The 25,792-nt window shown below is 44.1% G+C and overlaps 1 protein-coding gene across 1 annotated transcript in view; it reads right to left on the reverse strand.

Annotated features, from left to right (window-relative positions):
* LOC131753450 (T cell receptor alpha chain MC.7.G5-like) overlaps nt 1-25,792 on the reverse strand; it is a 264,739-nt gene that overhangs the window by 79,886 nt on the left and 159,061 nt on the right. The window contains exon 4 of the mRNA XM_067028809.1: nt 15,386-15,430. Within this exon, the coding sequence (XP_066884910.1) occupies nt 15,386-15,430 (45 nt within the window). The remainder of the gene's footprint in view (nt 1-15,385; nt 15,431-25,792) is intronic.

Here is a 25,792-nt window from a genome sequence, read left to right on the forward strand (position 1 = left end):
TTACTAAATCTTGAGTCTCTCTTAGCCCTAAACTTTGGCGGTCACTCTCTCGTACATTGTAGTCTCCCATGAACAAGCCTGTTGAAACCCATGGAAGACATAGGACAGTGGGCTAGCAGGCTCATTTCCCATGTTCCCAGTGCTCTTAGGGGTTTGGGATGAGCACAGCTGGCTCAGCTCTCGGGAGAGTGCAGAGCTCTATGACACGCTTACAGCAATGACAGCAAATGAAAGATGTGAGTCACTTTTTTTTTTTTTTGCCATCGATTGGTACAACATGTTTTTTTTTTTTTGCCAGATTTCACAACTTTATTTTTTAGATTTACTCAGCATCTTATTTCTGAACGTCTTTGATGAGATTCAAGCTCTCAGGAAATGTATTCATCAGTCTATTTCATAAAAATGACAATAGCAGCAACAATGCTTAGCGTTCTTAGATCGCTTGCTGGGTGTATTGCATGTGTTATTTCATTTAATTATCCAACAGTCCTGTGAAAAAGGTATTATTATTATCATCTTCATTTTACAGATGAAGAAAGTGAGGCTTGGAGGGGTTAGGTCGTGCTCGGGGGTCACACAGCAAGTACATGCTGGAGCTGATAGGAACCCAAGCAGTCAGGGTCCCGAACCCCACTCCTTAACCATGATACTGCAGTGCTGTTCTGAGAAGTGCCCTTCCTGAAGGGACGCCTTTCAAGGAACGCTGGGAGGACACCATGGTGGGGAGTTTCATGATGTGCCACCCAAGGAGGTCTCCATGTGAAGGATTAGGGAGAGGGCTTGTCCCTCTGAGTGAGGGTTTTGAAGCCCTTTCCTCTGTTTCTCGGGTACGGGCAGACGTAACTGAGGCTGGGCCATCAGAAGAGGAGTGGGAGTTTAATTTGTTAACTGTTATACTGCCTTGATCAGGAAGGGGACACTCAGCCCTCATAAATATCATGCCTGGCAACACCTTTAGAACAAGGACAGACTCCCAGAGACTGACTGGGGGCTGCTAGAGCCCGTGAATGTCTGAGAGCGGGACGTTCTGAAGTGGTCTTCTCCCCAGCAGAGGGGCTGGTGCCTTTGAGAGGGGACACCTGCCTGCGGGGGGCAGTGCAGGCCTGGCAGCAGCTGATCAGACAGAGCAGCCCCGTTGCTGACCCTGCCTCTTCCACAGCGGGGGGCCTGGGGATGCTCACGCTGGGGCTGCAGACCTCCTGGTGTGCACTTTTGCTAATCTTCATGACAAGGGCTGCCAGATAAAAGGCAAAATTTCCAGTGAAATTTGAATTTCAGATAAACAACGAATACCTTTTTAGAGGAAATATATCCTAAATATGGCAAGTCCCAATTATTACTAAAAAGTTTTTTTGTTTTTCATTTGAAATGCAAACTTAACTGGGAGTCCTGTATTTTTATTCGCTAAATCTGGCAACCTTACTATTTACAATAGGCAAGACACGGAAGCAACCTTAATGTCCATCACAGAAAATGGATAAAGAAGATGTGATAAATAAATAAATAAATAAATAAATTTAAAAAATGGAATACTACTCAATCATAAAAAAGAATGAAATACTGCCATTTGCAGCAACATGGGTAGACCTAGAGATTATCATACTAAGTGAAGTTAGTCAGAAAAAGACAAATGTCATGTGATATCACTTAAATGTGGAATCTGAAAAATGACAAAAGTAAACTTATTTATGAAACAGAAACAGATTCACAGACATAAAAAACAAATTTATGTTTACCAAAGGGGAAAGGGGTTGGGGGAGGGATAAATTAGGAGTTAGGATTAGCAGATACAAACCACTATATATAAAATAGATAAACAACAAGGTCTTACTGCATAGCACAGGGAACTAAATTCAGTACACTGTAATAATGCATAATGGAAAAGAATATGAAAAAGAATATATATATATATATATATATATATATATATATATAAAACGGAATCACTATGTTGTACACCAGAAACTAACACAACACTGCAAATCAACTATACTTCGATAAAAAAAAAATTTTTTAAATTTGGCAAACTTCTCCATGCCATTGGTGAGGTTTTAAGTGGACAAAATTATATTCCTTTGTTCAGAAATATTTGTTGATTGTCAATTATGTGGCAGACACAGTCCTAGGGGCTGGGACAGATCAGTGAAAAGATAAACAAGGCCCTGCCTTCATGGAGCTTACATGATGGTGTATGTGTATGTGTATATGGGGTGAGAAGGGAAAGACAAATAATAAACGTGTAGAAACCTGATGAGGACAAACAGTGATGTGAGGGAAAATAAGAGGTAAAATCGAGGGTGACTCTGGGTAGCCAGGTGAGTGACTCGTTTACTTGCCAGGGAAAGCCTCTTTGAGCTGAGATTTGTGAAAACCTGGAAGCAGAGTTTCAGGGACCTAGAAGCGGGAGGCAGGTAGAGGAGCAGAAGGGAGGCCACAGCTGCTGGAGGGGAGTGACAGAGGCAGGAGAGGGCGTGCAGGGAGATTAGACAGAGGGCAGAGATCCCCCCATGTGCAGTGGGCCACAGGCCCAGGGAGGGAGGGCCTGCTGGCATCATTGGATTTACATTTAATAAAGACCTGCAGAGGAGATGGTCCAGGGGCAAGAGCGGAAGCAAGGGATCCTGACAAGAGATGGTGGTGTTGGTGGGAGGTGGTGGGAGTGGCGGTGGAGAGAAGTGGATGCACTGGAGACACACTTCATGGTGCAACTGACAGGCCTTCCTCAGGAACTGGAGGTGGGGGACCAGCGAAACAAAGGAACTCCAGAAGTACTCCTAGAAACACTCCTAGGTTTGGGGGAGCAAGGAGGTCTTCTATTTTTTAGGGCAGTGCTTCCCAGCAGTTGTCATGTCTTGGCTTACCCAGAAAGCAATATTTGTATTGGAATGTGGCCTGGAGGGGCTGGCCTCTGGGGCTCCAGCCACCCCAGGTCCCAGTGTCCACTGTGAGCACTGTCTCAGCGAGCCTGTAACCCACTCACGGCAGGTAACCCACTGGGAAGGTCTGCTTTGGGGGTGGGGGAGAAGCTTCCAGCTGGAGCCAAGTGTGTGCTGCAGAGGGAGAGATGGAAATCAAGCTGTGGGAAGTGCAGTGAGCCCTCTCAGGACCACGGCACTCCCTCAAGCATGAGAAATAGAAGAGTCCAATATTTTGTAATAACTCTCAGTGGAGTGCAACATTTAAAAATTGTATAAAAATAAAAAATTAAAAAAAAACACACATAACAACAGCAACAACACAAATAAGAGAGTTCTAGAATTCAGGGCTAGGGCAGATTTTAGAAATGACCTCATCCAACCCTCTCCTTTTCCTTTTCATACAAATATGTAAGACTAGGTTAAGGTCCTCATTCATTTATTCCATGTATAGAGGACTTCAGGTGTGTGCAGCTGTGCTAGTGCTGTGTGACAGTGCTACTCAAAGTGCGATCCTGGACTGGTACCCAGTCTGTGACCAGAGGATGCGGAAATGGAGGATAAGCCACTTTTAGGGCAATTTGATGTCGAAGTACGGGATCATTGGACTGGCAGTCTCTCTTTCTTTTTTAAAAACGAATTCATGTTCATTGTGTTTTACAAAAGGATTAGTTCAGGATGGATTGAGGACCACAAAAACAAAAATAACAACTTTTCCTGGGTTGGAGGCATGTGCCCCAGAGAGTTACAGCTAATTCAGTCACGTGACTGTCAGGGCTGCCCAGCTCCCCTCACTTCCCTCCCATCTCCTTCCCTTCAGAAGCACTGAGACGGTCTCAGAGATTTAAGGAGCCCAGTTTTATTCTATATCCTCCTCCCCGATATGAAAAGAAGATGATTTTTTTTTTTTTTTTTTTTTTTTTTTTTTTCTGTACGCGGGCCTCTCACTGTTGTGGCCTCTCCCGTTGCGGAGCACAGGCTCCGGACGCGCAAGCTCAGCGGCCATGGCTCATGGGCCCAGCCGCTCCGCGGCATGTGGGATCTTCCCGGACCGGGGCACGAACCCGTATCCCCTGCAACGGCAGGCGGACTCTCAACCACTGAGCCACCAAGGAAGCCCAAGATGATTCTTCTTATGGGCTTCAGCCTTTTGTTTTTCTGTAAGTACACTCATTGTTATGTCCTGCTCGTTCTATCTCCCGTTTCCCTTTTTCTTACTTTCCAAGGCTTGGGCTCTTTCTCATTCACACTGGATTTTCCAGTTATTTTCTGCCTTTAATTTTCATCTCTGTGTCTTTCCCCTGCCTCTGCCCATTGGGTTCCCTCCAGATGGGCCTGTGCTGGACCCAGTGCCTGCGGAGTGTAAGACTTCACTGTTTTCTTATTTTTTTCTCTTCACAGACAAGGACGTGCTGTGTAACCAAGTGACCCAGATTTCCCAGGAGCAGATAGTGGCGAGTGGCAGTGAGGTGACACTGCAATGCATTTTCCAAACCACATACTCAGATCCAGACTTATACTGGTACCAAATAAGACCAGATCGTTCCTTCCAGTTTGTCCTGCACAGGAATAACAATAACTCCCATGGTGCGGATTTTGCTCAGGGTAGATTTTCCGTGTAGCACAGCCTGACCCACAAAACCTTCCACTTGGTGATCTCCTCAGTGAGGCCTGAAGACAGTGCCACTTACTACTGTGCCTTGCGCTCCCAAGGTGATGCAGGTATCCAGGAAGTCTGCACACAAACCACTGGGCACAACCTGGCAGAGCTGCCTCTCCGGACAGTTCATGTCCTTGGACACAGCATCCTTCTCCCCTGTCATTCTGTGGTCCAGCCTGGCCTTTAGAGGTGCCCTAATCTGTCTGCCAAATAAGAAAAGGCCTGGTCACATCCAGGGGAGCACCCTGGCTTCCGATGGAGCAGACATCTCCCGACTTCTGACACAGAGGGCCCTGGCTGCCCGAGTGCCCATGGTAGGGAAGGGAAACTGCATGTCTGAGAGACTCCAGTGCCCAGGTTGTGCCTGAAACAGAGCAGGGCTTGACAAGGATGTGCTGCATGCACCGTGAGAGTACCAGGACGGGGCTGGTGAAGGGCCAACCTCAGGAGAGCCTTTCGGAAGTGTCTTTATTTTAGTCTCCATCATTCATCCATTGCTGTGAATTGGCCTGTTTCCTTTTAAGACTCAAATTGGAGACGAAATTACTTACTTTAAAAAATTTCCCTGGTTTACCTTTCATTTGCATCTTCTTCTTTTTTTTTTTTTTTTTTTTGTGGTATGCGGGCCTCACTGTTGTGGCTTCTCCCGTTGCGGAGCACAGGCTCCAGACGTGCAGGCTCAGCGGCCATGGCTCACAGGCCCAGCCGCTCTGCGGCATGTAGGATCTTCCTGGACCAGGGCACGAACCCGTGTCCCCTGCAGCGGCAGGCAGATTCTCAACCACTGCGCCACCAGGGAAGCCCCATTTGCATCTTCTTGTGCAACCACCTTATTTCTCCTGGATTCTCTTTGGCACCTCCTTTTTTTTTTTTTTTTTTTTTTTTTGGCGGTATGTGGGCCTCTCACTGTTGTGGCCTCTCCCACTGCGGGGCACAGGCGGACTCTCAACCACTGCGCCACCAGGGAAGCCTCCATTTTACTTACTGTGTTTGGAGAACATTTTTCTTTCACTGAAGAGCACTGAGATATTCCCAGAAAGCTGTCTGTGAAAACCAGAATCCCAGCTTCCAAGTCCCTGAGTTTGGAGCTCAGTGGTATCCCCAGGGGAGAGAATTACCTCCAGGGGAAACCAACAATGTGATGTCAAAAATAGATATACCCTCGACCCTGGGAATCCATCCCTCCTTCCTCTACTTCTACGGGTGTCTCTTCCTTAAAACAACTATTAGAGTTATCAGACGTAATCTTAGAAATAGTAGAAGCCTTAGTCGTTATTTTATAGGAAAAGCACTGAAGCCCAGAGAAGTGAGGGACACTTGGAAGGGAGAAGGCTGATCTGGTTAATGACAGAGCCAGGGGTGTGGGGCTGTACTTCTGGGGGCTCCTTTGCAGCTGCACCCTAGGAGGCTGTAGCAGTAGGTGGCTTGGGCAGCAGTATATCTGGGCTTCAACACAGGCAGATGGAGAGCAGTCGCTATAGAGAGAGATGAAAAAGACATGCGTGAGGGAGCCAAAGGATCAGGCCAAATGACTCAGCCTCCGGGGCTTTTGTTCTGCCACCTACTGAGCGTGTGTGCTAATCTCCTGGAGACTCCTTCGGGGTCACATGAGATTCTACACGTGAAAGCTCTGGAAAACTATAATCCACGATAGCATGGTCTCCACACCAGAAGGCAGCCGCAATCCCCTCTGGCTCCTGCCTGCAATCTTTTCAGGAGCATCCTTTTGGTGGAAGAGATTTGTGGTCCTATAAAACACTAGGATGCCATTCGCTGATGATCAAAGTAGGCCAGAGGGTGGCTCATTCATATGCTATGTACAGGACTATCCTGAAGTTCAGCCTAGCTGAACTTCAGAACAAGCCCTCTTCCCTGTCTCAGGCATGTGCTGTGCTCTTGTAGAAGGAACTTGGGGCTGGCACTCCTGATAACTTTGTTCTGCTCCCAGAAATATCGCTGCCTCTCTGAATGACTTTGAACAAGGTACATACCTTTTCTGGGGGACATATTTCTTTCCATCTGAAAAATGAGGATGTGTTGTTTTGTTCTTAGCAACTTCAGAGAAACATTCTAAGAATGGCCCAAGGTAACAGATGGGAATGTTTTGGAAACAGGCATTCTTGATGCACATGAGGTGAAGATGTGTGGAATATTTTAATAGTGTTCCCCTGGATGGACCTGTCTTATCCATCTAGATTGTCCTGAACTCATTGACTCAGAATGCCACTGCCTCCTTTCTTTGGTTTGGGTTGTGAAGACGTGACATGGGAGTCTGCAGATGGCAAAGGTGGGGGAGTTGTGGATGGACGTTGCTCTTTCACTTGTAACCTCATGAGCCCCCGCCTGACAGCCCACATATGTGCTGAGGAACCCACAGTGCTCGGTTGCTAGACTTTTGCTACCTGGGTTCGTGCACCCGGGAAAATGCTGGCCTTGCTGAGGTGGGAGGAGCAGAGCTCAGAGGCCACACCAGGGATGCTGCTGTTGTTGGAGTAGCAGGAAACCCAGGGGTGGGTCCCAGAGGCAGGAGCCTGCAGGCTGGGGACCCAGGAAGCTGCGGTGTGACCTATAAACTCAGTTTGGTTTTTGTCTGACTACCAGTGAATTCACAGCTCCCCGTACCCCCTGCGATGGTCCGCAATGAGGAAAGCCAGAAGCAAGGCACACATGATGCACTTTAATAAATGCAACAGAGACAAAGAAGAATGGCAGAAAACCATCAATACCAAAGGTCCGATGCTTTCAAACTTCCCAGGCACAGATGGGCAGGCAGGGGGTCATGAAGACACTGTTCTTACAGGGGAAATCTCAGGTTCTCATTCCTGTCCCTCCCTCCCAGAACACTTGCACAATGAGTTGCTTGAAAGCAAGACCCACGTCTTACTTATTTTTGCACCCTCAGTACAGTGCCTAGAACTTGGAGTAATTCACGTTCGTTAAATCAATCAATAGAGAGAAACACATTTCCTCTGCATTTTACTCTGATCTCTGCTAATAACTCTGAGAATATTTAGATGAGATTTGAGAAACCCCATTGCCTGGGAAGAGAGTGTTAGGGAGTCAAATGTAGTTTCGTTTGTCAAATACTAGGAAAAGCAGAAAGTGCCTTTGTGGATGAGAACGCTAGTTTGGGGCAAACCTAGTGCTGGGTTGAGCAGAGCCTTTTATGTTTAGGTAGAAGCCCAGGATCTATTTTCCTCTTGGAGAATGGAGCTAGGAACCCGATGGCTCCCGCTTTCTACTTCTGGAGGCAAAGAAAGTCAAAGGAACAAAACACCATTTTAAAAGTGTGTCAGTTGTAGGAAAAAAAAATGTGTCCTATATACCTTCATATCTCTGTATCCTTTTATAAAGCAGCAAGTAAAACAGTTGGGACCATAAGCCCCCACTATCCAGGACTTCTGTCTTTCATCAGGCTGAAGGATAAGCTGGGTTTGTTGACTTTAAAGGAAAACTGGTTTGGGTAACAGCCATTTAAGCAAGGCTGGGACAGGTCAACTTAAACCACCAGGAAGTTGAAAGCCTAGGAGATAGCACCACTGTAGGCTTTTGGTTTCTTTCAGGGCGTGTAGCCGTCTCATGCCAGTCAGCCTGCAAGTGAAGGAAAATTGTCAGAGTTATAGAATCATAGACTGTTAGTGCTGGAAGGAATTATAGCAGTCATGCAGTCTGGGGATGGCCAATACTTGTTGTGGTTGTACCATTGCAGACATCACTAATCTATCCTGGCACATTTCCCTTCTACACATGGTGATGGTTCAGCTAGTCAATATCAGTTTATCAATGTTGGCACAAGTCATAAAACCCATCTGCTCTCCTTTAGTTATGCTTCACTCCTTTGTTTTACAGATGTGATAACCCAGGCCCAGAGAGGTGAAGCAACCTGACTCAGGTAACATAGTGAGTTAGTGACATAGGCAAACCTAAGTCCCAGGTCAAATTTCATGTCTAAGATAACCAGAAGAGGGAATGCAAGTAACAGGCAGATAATTCACATCTCATCCTCAACTTTGCGTACATCCTGAGTGGCTAGTAGTGAGCTGTTCATTAAGGATGGGAGCATAGGTTCATCCCAAAGATAGGCTGGTCTACACATCGAGCCCTATGATTAAGAATCGAGAGCTGACATCCCCTTTGTCTGGGCAAAGATAAGTTCTGCTCCCCCTGAATATTCTGCAAGTGAAGCTTTACTGATGGCCTTGCAAAAAGCCCATGGTCCCTTGGCCATATAAAAAATTAGCAGTAAAGAAAAAGATTTCTCCTGTTTAGGTCCAATTTTTTTAGCTCCTGAGTTGGAGGTGAGGATTATTGGCTGATATTATATTTTTAGATTTTATTTTATTTTATTATTATTATTTATAGGTGTGCTATTACTTTTATTTTTTTAACATCTTTATTGGAGTATAATTGCTTTACAATGGTGTGTTACTGGTATTATATTATATTACATGAATTTTGAGTCTGGCTTGAGATAAAAGGCTAACAGGAGATGGGGTTTTATGCTGAGTATCTGAAAAGGTCCACCTTAGTAAATCATAATATGTCTCTATGTGTTTTTCCTTTCTCAATGCTTCTTACCATTCCTAAACTCCTTTCCTCCATGTGCAACATAGTTTGGGTGGAGGTAGGAATAAGAAGCAGCTAGTTCTTACCTTAAAAGAAAAATAACTTGGCAGTCAAGAGAAAATTGATGGCAACACTCTTGGCAAACAGCATTCGGAGCCCCAGCACTGCAAGGGACATCATGTTCACCTTCCTGGCTTGAACTGCAACTGAATGAGAATGAAGATGGTGGCTTCAGCAAGAGACAAAATTTCCTTCCAGAAATTGGACCCACAGCACCGAAACCAGCCTGCCCTGAATCACCATCATTCTTTCTGGCCTGAAACCCAGCTTGGTGCCAGACAGCCTTCAGAGACCTAAGGCTGCTATTCACATCCAGCAAGGCAAGCTTTGGAAAAACCCGTGCTTGCAGCCAGGCAAACTCTGCTTAGAGAGTCACAGGGAGTCAGCTGGGCTCAGGTATGGTTTTTGTTTTCTTTTGAAATAGAATGATTTTGGGCCCCATCTGACAATGACAGAGTTTGCTTTAACCTCAATTCTGAAGTTGGCCCTTTGGTTTCAACTAACCTTGGGGCTCATAGCAGGTCTCTGGAGTTTGAGTTTGCTTGATGTTTTCAGGTTCCTTTGGTTTTGGATTTTCTGGAACAAACAGCAGTAGTCAAGGTTACAATGATAACCAAGAGGCTCAAAGTATTTCAGGTTTTAAAATTGGATTTCAGGTTTTACTTACTTAGACTTTAAGTAAGTAAACTAAGGACCAGAGAAGTGACTTGGTTAAGGTCCTATAGCTATTTGCACAGTCAACATACTTCCTGTCCTGAGACTTTTTTCCATTGTACCATGAGGTCCACATCCTGGTATGCCTCTAATTTGTAAGAACAACTAGAATAATTAACACCATGATAAGCTGGGCTGCCCTTTGTTATGGCATTCACACTAGATTAGACCTCACATGAATTTTCAACCCTAGAGTCTTTAGTATGAAGGAGAAAGGGGCTGGTGAAGAGGAGAGATGGGGATGAAATAAGATGGCCTTTATCTCAGATTCCAGTGCAGAGATGCAGAGTTTAATTCCTAGTCAATGATGGGAATTAGCCTAAGTCTTGAGTCTGAGCCTAAGTCTTGTTTCCAGCATGACTCCGTATTGAGAGTGATCTGTCAAGAGTTTACATCTCTAACTTCTCTTTCCCTTGACTTTTCTTCCCCACAATTGCAGCCCCTTGAGGCCAGATAGGACCTACCTGAAGTACCTTTCTTCAGTTCGAAGTCAGTAGAGCGCCAGGTTTGTTTGTTATGTTGAACTGAACATGTCACTGCATCTGGATCTCCATACTGACCAAGCTTGACGGCACTGTACCTCCCACCGGGAGAGATGACAATTGCAGGGTCATATTCTCTTATTATCTTGGATGATTCCAGACTTATAGTTACATCTTTGGGGTAGAACTCCTTCACCAGACAAGCAACATTTGTCCCGTTTTTCATGACAAAAACGGATGGGTTGGCAACAGCCTGAATTTCTGCAAATATAATCAATTTATTTTGTGAGCTGATTATCCATGTGTGGGAGTTAAACCATGATGTTTTCCTCAATTCCTCTGGGACCGTACACTACAATCCAGACTTTCCTTCATCCTGTTAGTGACCTGAGCTTGTTAGCACCTCTATGAAAGGATGGCCAAGAGAAGTAGACATGAAAGGCAGCAGTTTGACTTCTAGTTAGGAGCTGCTAAGAGATACGGCTGGGAGCAGAGATAGAAAATGACAAATACAAAGAAGTATCTGGGTCTTTTGAGTTTCAAATATTTATGTTTTATTAAACAATCCTCTGGACAATCCAGTTAGGCTGAAAATCTCTCTGAATCAGTTGGTTTATTTTAAATGCATGAGCCCTTGGAATGAGATCAGGGCAAGGTCTGAGAAGGACTATATAAACTGGTTCCAACACTCTGCGGATGGAGGCGTTTGTGTCACCTCAGGGTGTCATCCCCATTTTTTGGACTGGAAGGGATCTGCTAAAGTTAAGTGGTCCATCTCTCTGCCTTCAGGTGAATTCTTATTCTTTTGTAAGGGACCACCCTACAGTTTCTTTTGAGTCTTTAATCCGAGAATTACAGCTATCATTCTCAGAAGTCCTTAGGAACATAAAACCAGTTTAAGCCCATTTCTTCTTGTTTTGTTCTAAGTGGAGCTGTGGAACACTGGTTACAATAATTGGGTCTCCTCCTGGCCTTCTCTCCTTTCATGCCTCATCTTGGACAATCATCTATCTGTTACTCTGTATATGCATCTTTTTCTTTCCTTAAAACCAGAGGGGCGTTGGGGATTTTTCAAAGGGCTCTCCTGGAATGTGGAAGGAGAAAACCTCATTGTTTTGTTTCACGGCATAGCTGAAGCCACTGATAACAGACACCAATAACCCCAGCAGTAACGGCTTAGAAACCACATGTTCTGCTCAGTCACCTCCCTCCAGAACTGTGGCATTTCTCTCTTACGATACTGACTTTGATGAGATGGATTCCAGTTGATTTTCAAGGGAGCTTGAAAATGAGTTATAGAGAAAGGAATCTAGTCCATTAAAAAGCAAAACCAAAATAACCCTATCTCCTTCATTACTTAAGAGTGTGACCCAATCGTAGCCTGATTTAGTTGGATAATTAAACCTGGCGTGGGATTTATAAACCTAATTTCAAAGGCAGTTGCTAATGATCACTTTGGGCTGGAGAGACCTGGCTTGAATAATTTGAATAATGTGATATAACCAATAAGACCGATGTCTGAAGAGGGTCATACACTCAGGATATTGAGCTCTGAATCTGTTACTCAGCATTTCAGATAGAGCATGATGCATTGGTTTGGTAAAACATTTTTCTCAGGTCCTCTTTCTCAATTAATGTCCCTTCAAAACAATTGTTTGAAAGTAAAGTGTTTAACCCATTCTTTGGTATCATGGTAACCAAAGAAAAGGCTATCTGACTGAATTGAACCTTTTTTTAAAAATGGGATGCATACAATATAGTTGCCATATGTAACCTAGTCTATTTTATATTAGACCTAAACCAAAATTTGAAGTTGTATAAAATTTGCACTGCATTGTAGTCTAAAATTTAAAGATGTAATCGCTTATCTTTTGAGAATTTCCAGGCTTTCTCCTTGGTCCACAAACGTAATTACATTTCAGCATGTATTGCAAAGTGCTATTTGTTTGGGCAATTGTTATTTTATTTTCAAACTTTCTCTTTTTATGAGTACCCATCTAATGCTAAGGTTATGTGCTGGTAAACAATACAAAAAGAAGTGTATACCTTTCCTGAACAGTTTTTCTTAATTTATAAACTTAGAAGTCATCTATGTTCTAGATTCTCACAGAGTGTCTTACTGGTTCCCTAAGCATCGCAACATGGATAACAAATGTCACTCACAGTTTCAAAGATCTCTGCCAATATGGGGTTTAACTTGAATACAAATCAGGTAAGTTTGCTCTGATTACTCTGACCAGGTTGACCATTTCTCTCCTAAATCTTCCAGCTGCAGGACATTTTACAGGTGGCAACAAGGCATTCACACTAGTCAGCTTAGCTAAAGGGATGCCTAAGGATGAAGCAACCACCTTGGAGAATTTGGGCCTCTGCCCCTCCTGCACCTGATGCTCCAACTATTAGTATAATTCTTCTAGATTTCTTTGTGCTTTCTGGGCTGCTCTGAAGATTTCAGAAATAATTTTTTTTAAGTAAAAATAATTGCAGAGCTACTTCAGCTACTCAGCCTAATGTCTTTACTGTGGCCCACTCCATCTCCTAGTTATACTTTTTCACGTAATGCAAACTGGATGGCAACCCTAGTCCCAGGAGTCAATTCCTCCCTAGATATGTATGGAAAAAAAATCAACTCACGGGGCTCCAAGAAGAATTTGGTGCCAGCTCCAAAGAACATCTGTCGGGTGTCCCAGGAGCACATTGCGACGCTGCCTCACAGGTAACCAGCCTGGGGCTTGCCCTGGGGCCTGGCCTAGAGCATCTGAATCCTGCCTCTCCAGCCTGGGTCCCAGCCTAGAGACCCACCACTCAGAGAGCTACAAAGCTGCCCTTGATTAGATCAGGGGTGGAACTCATAGCGTCTCAGTTCCCTTTGAAGCTAATAATAGTTTAACTTCTGGGTAAGGAGGTGAGCAGGAAATTCCCAGCCAAGAAGCACTGGGACAAGGGACAGGGCTGAGACAGAGCAAGAGAAGAGGGTGACAGGTGACCAGTAACTGCCTTCAGGATGGAAAATTTAACATCCCGTTTATTGGGAAGGCTCTCCAAGAAGAACACATTAGCTTGGTAGTAGGGATGGGGCACTGAATATTGACATTTCTTGTAATGAATGTTAGGCCGAGGAGGGTTTAGACACTGATCTTGTTCTCATATTCTCCTTCCCTTGTCTTGGGTCACAATCCACCTTTTTGATTAGAAGCCTAATTTCTTCCCCATAACTTAGACTGAGTCTCACAATAACAACAAACCTACTTTCTAATTCCCTGAGTCCATGGAAAGGCTTTCTAAGGACCTGAGGGTTGAATAAGAAATTGGTAGCTGACAGGGGAGCCTAGTGGTGCTATGTGTCATGGATACAGGTCAGAGAAGCCAGCGCTTGCTTTGGATTGCTTATTTTTGTTTTATAATTTCTCTTGAGTCTGGATCCAGATACAAGCTTCAGGAGGACAGAGTAATGATGTGAAATAGAACTTAAGGATGATTACTCTGTCTTATCACCAAAAAATCAAGTGTCTAGGACTAGAGCTAGGCAAAGGGAAGGATGGTTGTATAGGGCCATTATAGGTTGTCAAAACTTTAAGGATTGGGGGTTTGATTTGAAATTCTCAGTCCCCCTACCTGAGCTTCATATCATCATATTACACTCGATCACTGCAGGAAGAGAAAACCAGAGAAGCAATTGGGGTATCCCTGGAGAGCTCAGGTCAGCATCTCAACAGAGGGGCTAAGAATCAGTTTCGTCTCTGAAGACTCCCAAAGGCACAGCCTCAGAGATTTGATTCTAACACTGCAGATAACTCTGAATCTCAAGTGGAAATGATTTAAAGGGAAAATGAAACACAACACTTTTTGCTCAGATGCAATTTGCCCAACATCAATCAGACTGCAATCAGTTACAACGCGATTCTGTTTCTTTCCTTCTTTTCATTGCTCTAGTCTCTCTCCCTTCAAAGATAAGAAAACTCACCAAATTCCACTATTTCCCTGGAAGCAAGAGGCAATCAAGTATGCCTGTAAGTTTATATTACCCTCTGAGAGGCAGAGACCCCGTTGACACTACCAGTCCCTTTCAGGACTGTCAGATCATCTCCCCACATTCATGTATTTTTCCCCACTTTTTATTTCCTCTGAAATAAACAAAATCAGAATCTAACCAATGCCCCATTGCTTTTGGCATTTTGGAAAACATCCGAAAGACTGTTGTTCTCTGGACTGGTCCCAGTGACTCACTGTTGGCAGATACCCAGACTACCTGAATATGACCCCTGGATTTCCAAACACTGGAACAGACTGCCAGTGGACAATATCTCTAGGAGAGCACCACTACTTCGCTATTGTCTTGAAGTTGGGGGCTGTGTTTCTACTTTGGATGTAGGCTTCTGAACCTTTACAGAATCCTCAGATTCAGGGCTAACAAGGGAGGTGAGCACATTACGGTTCTCGGCAGACCCAGACAAGGATGGGACCTTGGAGAACATTTAGTGTGAGCCAGGCACGATGATTTAATGCAAGTTCTCAGCAAAAGAAGAGACAAGGGCAGATTGGCTTTTATCATCTGAGGCAGAGAAGGCTATTTTGATCTAACTCCTTCTTTAATAATATTTTTCTTCTTTCTAACCCTCCCTCTTCCTACGCTGTGACCATGACTCTTTTTCCTCATAAACAGTGGAAAGATTCTCCTTATCTAGAACTTGCCTTTTCCCTGGTCCCAGTCCCTGACCAGAGGGCCAGAAGCCTGACCAAGGGCTTTATTTAAGCAGTTGTAGAAGACATATCAATACTAATCCTCAGAACAGAGTTTCCAAGCATACGTAGAATATTTTCTTAAGAGAAACCTAGTGAATTTGTCCTCCAATTTTACCCTGGCTCTTTGTAACAACAACAATGGATTTCCCATCTAGAACCTCCTAACTTCTCAAGAAGTTGCGTTGATTCAGGACTATGCCACAACTCCAAGGGAATATACACAGTGAATAAAATGCATAACTTACTTGGTTCCACGATGAGTTGAGTCCCGCTTCCAAAGGTGAGCTGTGCTGTCAGCACACCATTTCAGACATCATGACCAAAAACCTTACTACTTATTTGCCCCCTGCCTAGTCCATCTGTTTGGAAGGTGCGGGGGGGTTAGCTAGAGACATAGAACTTCACAAGGGTTTCTGAGATATAAACATTTCATGTTGGCAGCTTCTTTGATGTGTCATCTTCTGAGTGTTGACATTGAGGGACTTCCCTACATTTGCTGCTATTATCTCCTCAAACCTGTCATCTTTTACCCCCAGATCTTGCTTCAGGATCACATTTTCACAGGGGAAAAGGAATTAACTGTCAAATGGCTATTGTCAGCAGAAACATAACGGTAAGTTTCAAGTCAATCAGAAAGGACTATGCCTCAGTTAGAGGTGGAAGGACACGATGGCTGGACCAAGAGCCATTGATGAAAAAGACTTGGAGTCTATTAAAAGCATGCTAATACTCATAGATGACTACCATTTCTATAAGTACTTTACTACTTACAAATGGCTTGTGCTTACACTACCTCAAAAAACACTACTGTAATAAACTCCATGAGATGATATTATTAGATCTATCTTACAGATGAAATCACTGGAGCTAAGCGTGGTTAAGATAGTGGCTGAGCTGGGCCTGACTCTCAGGTCTCCAGACCCCAGATTCCATTCACTGAACCAGAGTAATAGATGACAGGACTGAAAGGAGCCTCAGTTGTCACTTGTCAAAACCCCTGAAGTCACACAAAGTCTAAGTAATGGACATATAGGGAGAGTTTTGATTCCCTTTTCAGCGTCTTTTTTCATTAAATCCCAGAATTCCCACTGGGTCATAAGACATTCACATCATTGGACTTCCTTGCTTTTTCTACTATATTGTCCCTTAGAATTGGTCTCGATGATAATCAGGATCTTAGTGTGCTAAAGTTGGAAGACACCTGGGAAATCATTTGAACCAGCCAGAGGGAAACTCGAGTTCAGTGAAGTCACAGAGCTCGTCAAAGACGATTGGAACTCAGTCTTTGAACTTTTGGTTGAACATGCTCACCACTGCACCTCATGTTTACTAGATGTACTGTAGTACAGGTCTGGTCATTGCCCAGATCTGTAAATGGTGAATACATGGGTGTTAAGTAAGCTGGTTCACTAAGGCTAGTCAGGTAGTGGGAAGGCCACAAAAACTCTCCTGGAGGGAGAGTGGACCGAGAAGACTACTGCAGCACGTACCCACCCTGGATTGTATCAGAAACTCAGTCCCTGCCCCTCAAACCTTCCCTTGCTAGATTACCTCCTGGTGGGATTTTCAACAACCTAAGAAATGTTTCCTAAGCTCATGAGTTGGGAAAATATTTAACAAAGATAATTGCCAAACATAGTGGTCAAAAGAAGAAAAACGAGTCACTTACTTGGTTCAACTTTCAGATAGGTTCCTTTGCCAAATATCAGTGGATTATACACAGCTGATTAACCCAGTCTAAAAACTGCCTTTCTTTTTTCTTACCACAACCCTGGCCCCAGTTGCCAAGTCACGTGATAGTCATTGGATGGGGTTTTCTGTCTCATCTGCTTAACCTCTTTTCTCCTCAGTCTTGGGGGCTACCCTTCAGGGCAAAGCAGGAGGCGGTTCCTGGGTCAAATAGAAATCTAGGCTTTTGCCATGTGTCACAGTCTGAATTTGTGCTCTGAATAACAGAGGTTGGCAAAGAGTTTCTTAGATCAGGAGCAAAGAAAGGTAGACTGTTGATCATAGAGTGGGTGATTGTCAAACCTTGGCTACACTTAGGTGGGGCAAGATCTAATGAGTGACATGCCCCACTCAGAACCTTTTAGGAGAACTCCATTTCATATACAGTCAGAGCTTTGCATCATTGGCAGGCACTGTGCAGCAGCCAGACTTAGTATAAAACAGAACTAGAGTTTTTGGAACATTTTAATGTTCATGAACTTCAAATTTGAGCAAGCTTTAATGGCATACTTACACTTAGAAGGGACAGTTAGATTAGCCTCTGTCATATGTAAAAATCAGTGTCTGTGAGATTGCTTGTATGTCATTCACAAACTCCAGGGAGAAAAAGTACATTTTCAGGTCAGTTTACAGCCTATATAGAATTGCATATCATACTCTGAGAAACACTAAAATGGAGAGTGCTTCTCAGTTGCAGTGAAGTAGGGAGATGTCAGAAAACCTGAAATCGAGTTCAACTCAGTTTCTTACTTACTAAGTGTGTAATCTTGGCCAAGTTCCTTAAGGTCACTGAGCTTCATTTGCCTCCTTTATAAAATGAGGATACTGTCTTCTGTATTGGGAGGTTGTAAGATTAAATGAAAGGGTGTATATAAAGCATTCTGTAAATGCTCGGTGTAAGTAGAGTGCTTATTAGTGTTAGACTCAGAGTAAAAAGTGTTACTTGAAGCAGGGGCATGTAATTTCACTAAGCTCAGAGCTCCCTGGGACAGGGTTGTAGGGAGAGGTTGCCGAGGGAGGAGAGAATCCTGTTTCTTTGGTGTTTGGGATAAAAGTGCCCACTTCTTAAAGCTGAGGGTGAGGACTGGAATCCAGGTTTCTGTCTCCCTTGGTCTCTTCCCAAGGTCAAGTGTGACTGCCATTCCCTTCTCTAACCTTCCCTCTAGAATCCAAAAGCCCAAGTCCTTACAGTGACTTAGAAGCCATCCTTTCCCCATTACCAACCTGACCTCATTCACAAATTCTCTCCAGGTCACTCACTCTCCTCCAGTCACCCAGGCCTCCTTGGTATCCTTCACACACCCCAGGCAGTGCTTTTGTTCCCTCTGCCTGGAAATGGTCTTCTTCCAGAAACCTGCATGGCTCCCTCTGTAACCCCCTCAGGTCTCTGTTCAAATGTCCCCTTTCCAATGAGGCCTTCTGTGACCCCTCTGTTAAAAATTGCACATTGCCCCCTCCCACTAATTCTCTTTATTCCTCTTCCCTGCTTTATTTTCCTTCACAGGGCTTATTACCGCCTAAACTACTATATATATATTTTTTGAATTTTATTTTATTTCTTTTTTTATACAGCAGGTTCTTGTTAGTTATCCATTTAATACATATTAGTGTATACATGTCAATCCCAATCTCCTAGTTCACCCCACTACCACCACCCCGCTGCTTTCCCCCCTTGGTGTCCATACATTTGTTCTCTACATCTGTGTCTCTATTTCTGCCCTGCAAACCGGTTCATCTGTACCATTTTTCTAGGTTCCACATATATGCATTAATATACGATATTTGTGTTTCTCTTTCTGACTTACCTCACTCTGTATGACAGTCTCTAAATCCATTCATGTCTCTACAAATGACCCAATTTCGTTCCTTTTTATGGCTGAGTAATATTCCATTGTATATATGTACCACATCTTATTTATCCATTCGTCTGTCGATGGGCATTTAGGTTGCTTCCATGTCCTGGCTATTGTAAATAGAGCTGCAATGAACATTGGGGTGCATGTGTCTTTTTGAATTATAGTTTTCTCTGGGTATGTACCCAGGAGTGGGATTGCTGGGTCATATGGTAATTCTATTTTTAGTGTTTTAAGGAACCTCCATACTGTTCTCCACAGTGGCTGTATCAGTTTACATTCCCACCAACAGTGCAAGAGGGTTCCCTTTTCTCCACACCCTCTCCACCATTTGTTGTCTGTAGATGTTCTGATGATGCCCATTCTAACTGGTGAGGTAGTTAGTAGACACTCAGAAAGATACCTCATTGTAGCTAAACTACTATATATTTTACATGGTGAGGTTACCATCTGTCTTACAGTGGTAGTTACACCACACTGTAAGCTCCAATAAGGCATGGGTTTCTGTCTGTTTTATTCATGCTGATTCCCCAGCACCTAGAAGAGTACCTGGCGTATAGTGACAGTGACTTGTCACAGGTTGCAGAGCTGAGATCAGGCTTGGCTGTGGAGGTGCCTAGCTTGCTTACATTTCTATTTCCTTTTGCCTTAAACAACCATTGACTTGTCCTCTCATTCATTCATTTGTTCATTTGTTTGTTCATTCATTCAACAAACATTTACTTAGTGCCTTCAATGTATTCATGGAAATGGTAAGGCACAACTCAGAGCCCTTGCCTTCATGGGACAAGGGAGATGGCTGATAAGTGAGCATTCAAAGTTTCAGGTGGAGGTGAGGGCTATACAAAATGAAGCAGGGTAAGGGGACTGTTGAAAACAGGGGTGGTTGAGGAAGGCCTCATTAGACGTGACATTTGAGTAAAGACCTGGAGCAGGTGAGGGAGAAAGCTAGGTGAGTGTCAGGGAGAAAATGGTTCCAGGCAGAGGGAAGGGGTCAAGGGTCTGTTCTGGGAGAGGCTCATCATGAGTGAGAGGGAGGAATGCCAAAGATGGGAACGGGAAAGCTATCTCTTGGCATTTTAGAAACATGTTGATGATCTCAGGATTTTTTCTTGGGGGAAAGGGTGATGCTCTGATCATTGTCTGAACCTTTCTGAGTTTAGGGACCCTTGAGCCCTAGGGGTGTAAATTCAGGGATGGCCCTTGCCTGGAGAATGCCTCTTTGGGTAATTGGTTTTGGTTTGGGGGTAGGAGCCCTGTTTTGGTGAAGGACTGTGGTGGAGATGGAAGGGAAACAGCCTAACTGTTGCTTAAGACTCTGCAGGCAGCTTGGAAAGGAGCTCATTAGAAGCCTGAGGGGGAGGCTGGGACAGGCAAGAAAAACCTCCACATGTGCCCCAATCGAACTTCAGTCCTGATAGAAGACTAGAGTTCTTAAGTGCACAGGTTTTGGAATCAGACAGATGATACAAATTTTGACTTTGCTAAGCTGTGTGATCTTGGGGAATCCCTCCTCACCTGTAAAAATGCAGGTAATAGGGCTTCCCTGGTGGCGCAGGCCTGCCGATGCAGGGGACATGGGTTCGTGCCCTGGTCCGGGAAGATCCCACATGCCACGGAGTGGCTGGGCCCGTGAGCCATGGCCGCTGAGCCTGCGCGTCCGGAGCCTGTGCTCCGCAACGGGAGAGGCCACAGCAGTGAGAGGCCCGCGTACCGCATAAAAAAAGAAAATGCAGGTAATAGTACCTAATTTTGCATGATCATGTGAGAACCAAGTAGAATGACATTCATTTATAAAGTGCCTAGTCCTGTGGCCCAATACATAGTAGGCACTCAAAAAGTAGTAGTTGATATGATGATGATATATGTATGTTGTATAATAATATATATGACTCTAAGTCCATCCAGCGGCCCACTGGCAGGACGATGCTCCTGATGACCGTGGCCCTTTCTAAGCTCCTGTCATTGTCATGGTCAGTAGCACACATTTACATCGTGGTACTTTATTCCTTGCTGTTTTATCCTGTTCTCTTGTTCTGTTTTATGAAGTTAATCCCCAGGTTTTCTCCATCTGGAGGGCTAAAAGCTATGGTGGATCTGGGCTGTGGGTCTGTGTAGACATGTTAGTTTGGTGCTGCCTGGGAGCCCTGCAAGTAAGAACTTGAAAGAAGCACCTTTCCTCAGGTGCATCAAAAGAAAAAGTAGGCTTCTGAGAAGATAAAGGGTCTGAGTTTGCAGTGATGCCTCTTTATCTAATATTTGTTGCCTAAAAAGAAGTCACCATGCAAGGATATTCTGGATCCTGCCCTCTCTGTGTGCCCCTCATCTTTTTATTTCAAAGGACAATGGAAGTCACCGGCTCAGTGTTTCCTAAACGTCAATTAATCACATCTCTCTTTGGGTTATTTTGGGTCACATCCATCAGTCATAAGATTTGCTTAATAATTTTCTTTAAATTTTCTCACATTTTAACTTAAAATATAATTAAGAGGAAACTTTAAATCACATGGGTTTGACAACCTAGTTGTACTATGCTGATACCATTAAAAGACTGCAATTGAAATGAAAAGAAAGTCTATCTATGTACCATCTAAAGCCACGTACTATGCATTCTACACTTAGGGCAACGCTGGCTCAAGTAAGTCAGTAAACAGAATAACTTAATTCATTAGGAAGAACTCAGCGAACAAAGGGAGATAAGGGAACTCAGTCACTAACTTTGTCAGGAATGTGGATAAACTATTATTTTAGTGAGAAAATTTAAAGCCAATGAGGTCTAATGGCAAGAACCTCCATTATTTGAATTTTCAAAATCTTACCATGATTTAAAAAAATATATGAATTTTTCTGTGCTGACTCTGCTAGCCGGCTTCGAATCTCTATCTTTTTCTGGCTGCAAAGCCCCTGCCCCACTTCTCCTTTTAGTGTGTGAGGTCTGGGCATGCCCAGCCTGCACTCCTCCTTTTCCCTTCCTTTGCCCTCAGTTCTACGCCTCCTTCACTTCATACACCCAGGACTGTCTTGTCCCTAATCAATCTCTGAGAGGAGTCCACACCATCACATTTTCACCCCACCTCTCTAAAGTCTTCGTTTACTTTAGAAAACACAAGATGAACGCCAAGGCATCAGGCCAGGACGTGCTGTTACTTTTCCAGCAGCCAGCTCAGCAGATTTGGGACCCCGTTGCTAGACTTCCCTAGGATCTTTGAAATGGGGTGTTTTGTGCTTGTTTATTACATTTTCTAGCTTAATATTAATCTCCACTATCTAACTGGAAGCTGCTGCCTAATGGAGACTGATGTCCTTTTTTTTTTAGCAAGACACAGTTGAATTCAAATGTCACTTAAATGACCCGAGAAGATGCCTTCTGTGTTGAGTACAGTCCCTTGACAACGTTAGCATCGATTCCTTTATAACAGTTAATTAGTGAGTGGTACCGCATCCCCTTAGTGAGGAAGATGGATGCCATGAGTCCCTAGGGAGCTATGCCTGGCTGTGTCCTATAGGCTTTAAAGAAGGCATTGCACATTCACGTTCTTCTGCTTGGGATCTGGTCTCAATGGGAACCAGAATGTTCCAGCTTCCTCACTAGTCACCTAACTTCCATTTGCAGCTCAAACAATTAGAAACAGATTTCTGGAACTGGTTCCTTTTTTCTGAAGAAAAACAGATCAACACCAGCGCCTACTTACCCTGGCCTAACCCTCTGTGCCCAGGAGGCTGACTCAGTTCTGAGCTCTCCCAAGAGCAAGTGTTTGGCCTAAAGAAGGTCAGAATTCTTTATATCTGGAGCCACTTTGATAGAATCCCTCAGACTCAGCTCAACCTTGTCCCTGGTCAGTTCTGACTCTTTTAGGGGAGCTGAGCCAGTGACTCTGTGGTCTCTACAGCCTGACCCAAAGCCCATGCATTGGGTAGAAACTCCTCAGTTTCCTGAGCTATGTGGGGTCTTTCACAGCCCCCAAATCTATTTTTTTTAATAGACAATCCCCTCCCAATTCCTATGGAGGGGACTAACAGTAGTTTACATCTTCCACAAACCCCTCCTTGACACAATATTAATGCTACTACTACCCATCTCACATTCCCTGATATTTCTGCCTCCTTAGATAGAGGATTAACCTCAAAAAACAGATAAATGAATTACTTACTTGGTTCCACAATCAGGTGAGTTCCTTTTCCAAAGATGAGCCTGTCTCTCTCATAGAGCGCTTGAGGGCTTTCCAAAAACCTCAGCAATGCTTCCACCTTTCTTCTTCCTGTCATCTTGAGGATGGAAGGATCTTAAGGGTTTTGTTCTTTGAAAGATGGCACTTGATGCTCATCTAACTGGTTCGTGATGATATAGTCAATTGCAGATTTGCAATTGCTTTTGGATTTGCTTTTGGGAGGTTGTAGTCTGAGAGTAGGTAGGAGCACACACTCCTGTGGTGAACATTTCCAGTATAGGACACTTCATGAAGTTCTTGGAATGGTTGCTTTCTGTTATTTTAGACTTTTCTCACTTCCTAGATGCACACCTAACTCTCAAGTCTTAGAAAACAGGTGTTGCCAAGGGGATCGGTCTTGGATCCATGACTATCCCAGAGTCAAGGCGTTCACAGACACCCAGGCTGCTTTAAGTCAGATAACATGTGGCATATCAATGGTGACAGGGCAGCATGAAGCACCAATCATGTACTTCGGATTTATAGTATATTCAGTGTTAGAATGAGCAACTACTACTGGTGATGGCCTAAAAACAAATCCTTCTCTTTAGATTCATCTTCCCAAACAGCACAGCAAAGCCCCCAGGCAAACCTCTCTAGGAATTTTGATTCAGAAATTCCATAAGATTCCTTTTTGCAATAGAAACCAAGACAAGGATAGCTTTTGAGAATCACCTTTTTGTATTCTGCAAATACGGTTGAAATGCCAGTTTCACTCGAGAGAAAACAGCAGTGAGAGAGAGAGGCCAGCAACTAGGGGTCACCTCTCCTGGTTTGGACAACTTTCTGGCATCCCTTTCGGGTCACTGAGCAAGGAAGGACCCCTACTTGCTGTGTTAGTCCCCGGGGCATGGTAGCCAGGCTATGGATTTCCCAGGGAAATGTCACTTTGACCCCTGCAGTTTTTGTACAGGTCTCTGTGGGTTTTGTATCACTGTGCGTATCCCACCCACAATGCTACAGAGCTTTATAAAATCCTCCCTTTGGTTTTGCCTAATGTGGCCTCTGAGAACTACGGGGCCGGATGTTTTCTCCAAGTCATGCTCCAGCAAGATCAAAGGGATTTGGCTTAGGTCAGGGGAGGCTGGCCTGGGTGCTTCTGTCTGAGACTCTTTTGAACCCCTGGCTAGATCTGTCCTGGAGTTTGTGACTAGAACAGGTCAAATCATGATGTCTATTCCCACTGTGCTTTCTGGCCAGTCTACTCTCACGTGGTTTCCCATAGAGGAGTTTGCCAGACCTGAATGTCTCAAGTGGATCTACAAGTTGTGGTTGGCAGAAAATGTTTGTGGGCAATGTAATTTCTCCTGTCACCTGCTAAGCTCCTGAATCACCTCTGTCTGCCCCACTTTGCACATGGAGGGTGTTGTATAATTGACAAAGGGCTTTCACATAAACTTAGAATTTTATCCTCTCCATTGACTCTCTGGTTGTTAAATTGAAAGTCAGTAGCCCATATGCTGGTTTATGTGACTTGGAAAATGTGACCTACTGGGCAAATGCAGTGGCAGCTCCTAGGGTTCTAGTTGGCAAACAGAGGTTACCTTTGTGAGCTTTATGAAAGGCTTCCCTTTCTCCAGCTGATGCAGCCTCATACCAGGGCCTTGGCTCGGCCCGCAGAGCTCAAGCTGAATTTTAGCCCCACTTGTCCCCTTGGCCGAGAGCTGATTATTATAGATGCTAAGCCTTAGGGGGACCCCAACTAAGGGGTTACTTGCTAAAATTTATGGTAGCTCTCCATTATGCTCAGGATAAGATGGTTTGGAATATAGGCTTTTGCTTACTTTCCTAGGCCTACGTCTTGTACTTTTCCATTTGCTCCCTTAAACTCAGTTGCCTTGAACTACTTGCTTCTTGAAAGTGCCATGTTCTTTTATATCTCTTTACTTTGCCCTGTGATTGCTTTTGCTTGAAATGCCCTTTCCTTCTTCAGTTCCCAGTTTGGTCCCTAACCCTGCTCCTTAGATCTTATTGATTTCCTGATCTGAGCTTAGGTGTTGACATCCCTGGGAAGTTCTAAATGACTGCCAAAGACTGTACTGGGTTAGATGCACCCCTTTCCCTGAATCTTCTTGCATCCAGTCCTTATCCTTATCATTGCTCTCAAAGCCCCTTTCCTTTGTTTTCATTAGGTACAGACCCTTGAGAGAAGGGATTTGTCTTGTTTATCTCTGTCCTCTGTGCCAGCGCAGTGCCTCATTGAGTGAGTTCTCAGAAAGTGTCTTCTGAAACCTTTTTTTTTTTTTTTTTATGGTACGCAGGCCTCTCACTGTTGTGGCCTCTCCCATTGCGGAGCACAGGCTCTGGACGCGCAGGCTCCAGAGGCGCAGGCTCAGCGGCCATGGCTCACGGGCTTAGTTGCTCCGCGGCATGTGGGATCTTCCCGGACCAGGGCACGAACCCGTGTCTCCTGCATCGGCAGGCGGATTCTCAACCACTGCGACACCAGGGAAGCCCCCATATTCTTTTCCATTAAAATCCTTTGGTCTAGCTTGCATTTTGGATGGAACTTTCACCCATGCATGGTTTTGTAACTTTATCCATTGGTCTTCTGAGAAACAATTGGTTCTCTGTGTTAGGCAACTTGCGTGTGTTATTGCATTGCATTATACAATATCTAATATATCATAGTAGTTAATATGATCACCAATATCTTTAAATCAGAACAATATTTAAATACTGGGGAGCCATACAGCTCATTGTAGCAGATACAAGTTTCCCAAATGCAAATTTTTGCCTGAAAGCTTAGATTTTTATCATTAGCAACAATGGTCCATTGTTTCTCTTGATGTGCAAGCTCAGTTCATTCATTTTCAAGAAAATGCCTGACAACTACCCAAATTTGATTAACCATGGTTTCTCT

This window comes from Kogia breviceps, chromosome 3 (assembly GCF_026419965.1).
Source record: "Kogia breviceps isolate mKogBre1 chromosome 3, mKogBre1 haplotype 1, whole genome shotgun sequence".
Lineage (NCBI taxonomy): Eukaryota > Metazoa > Chordata > Mammalia > Artiodactyla > Physeteridae > Kogia > Kogia breviceps.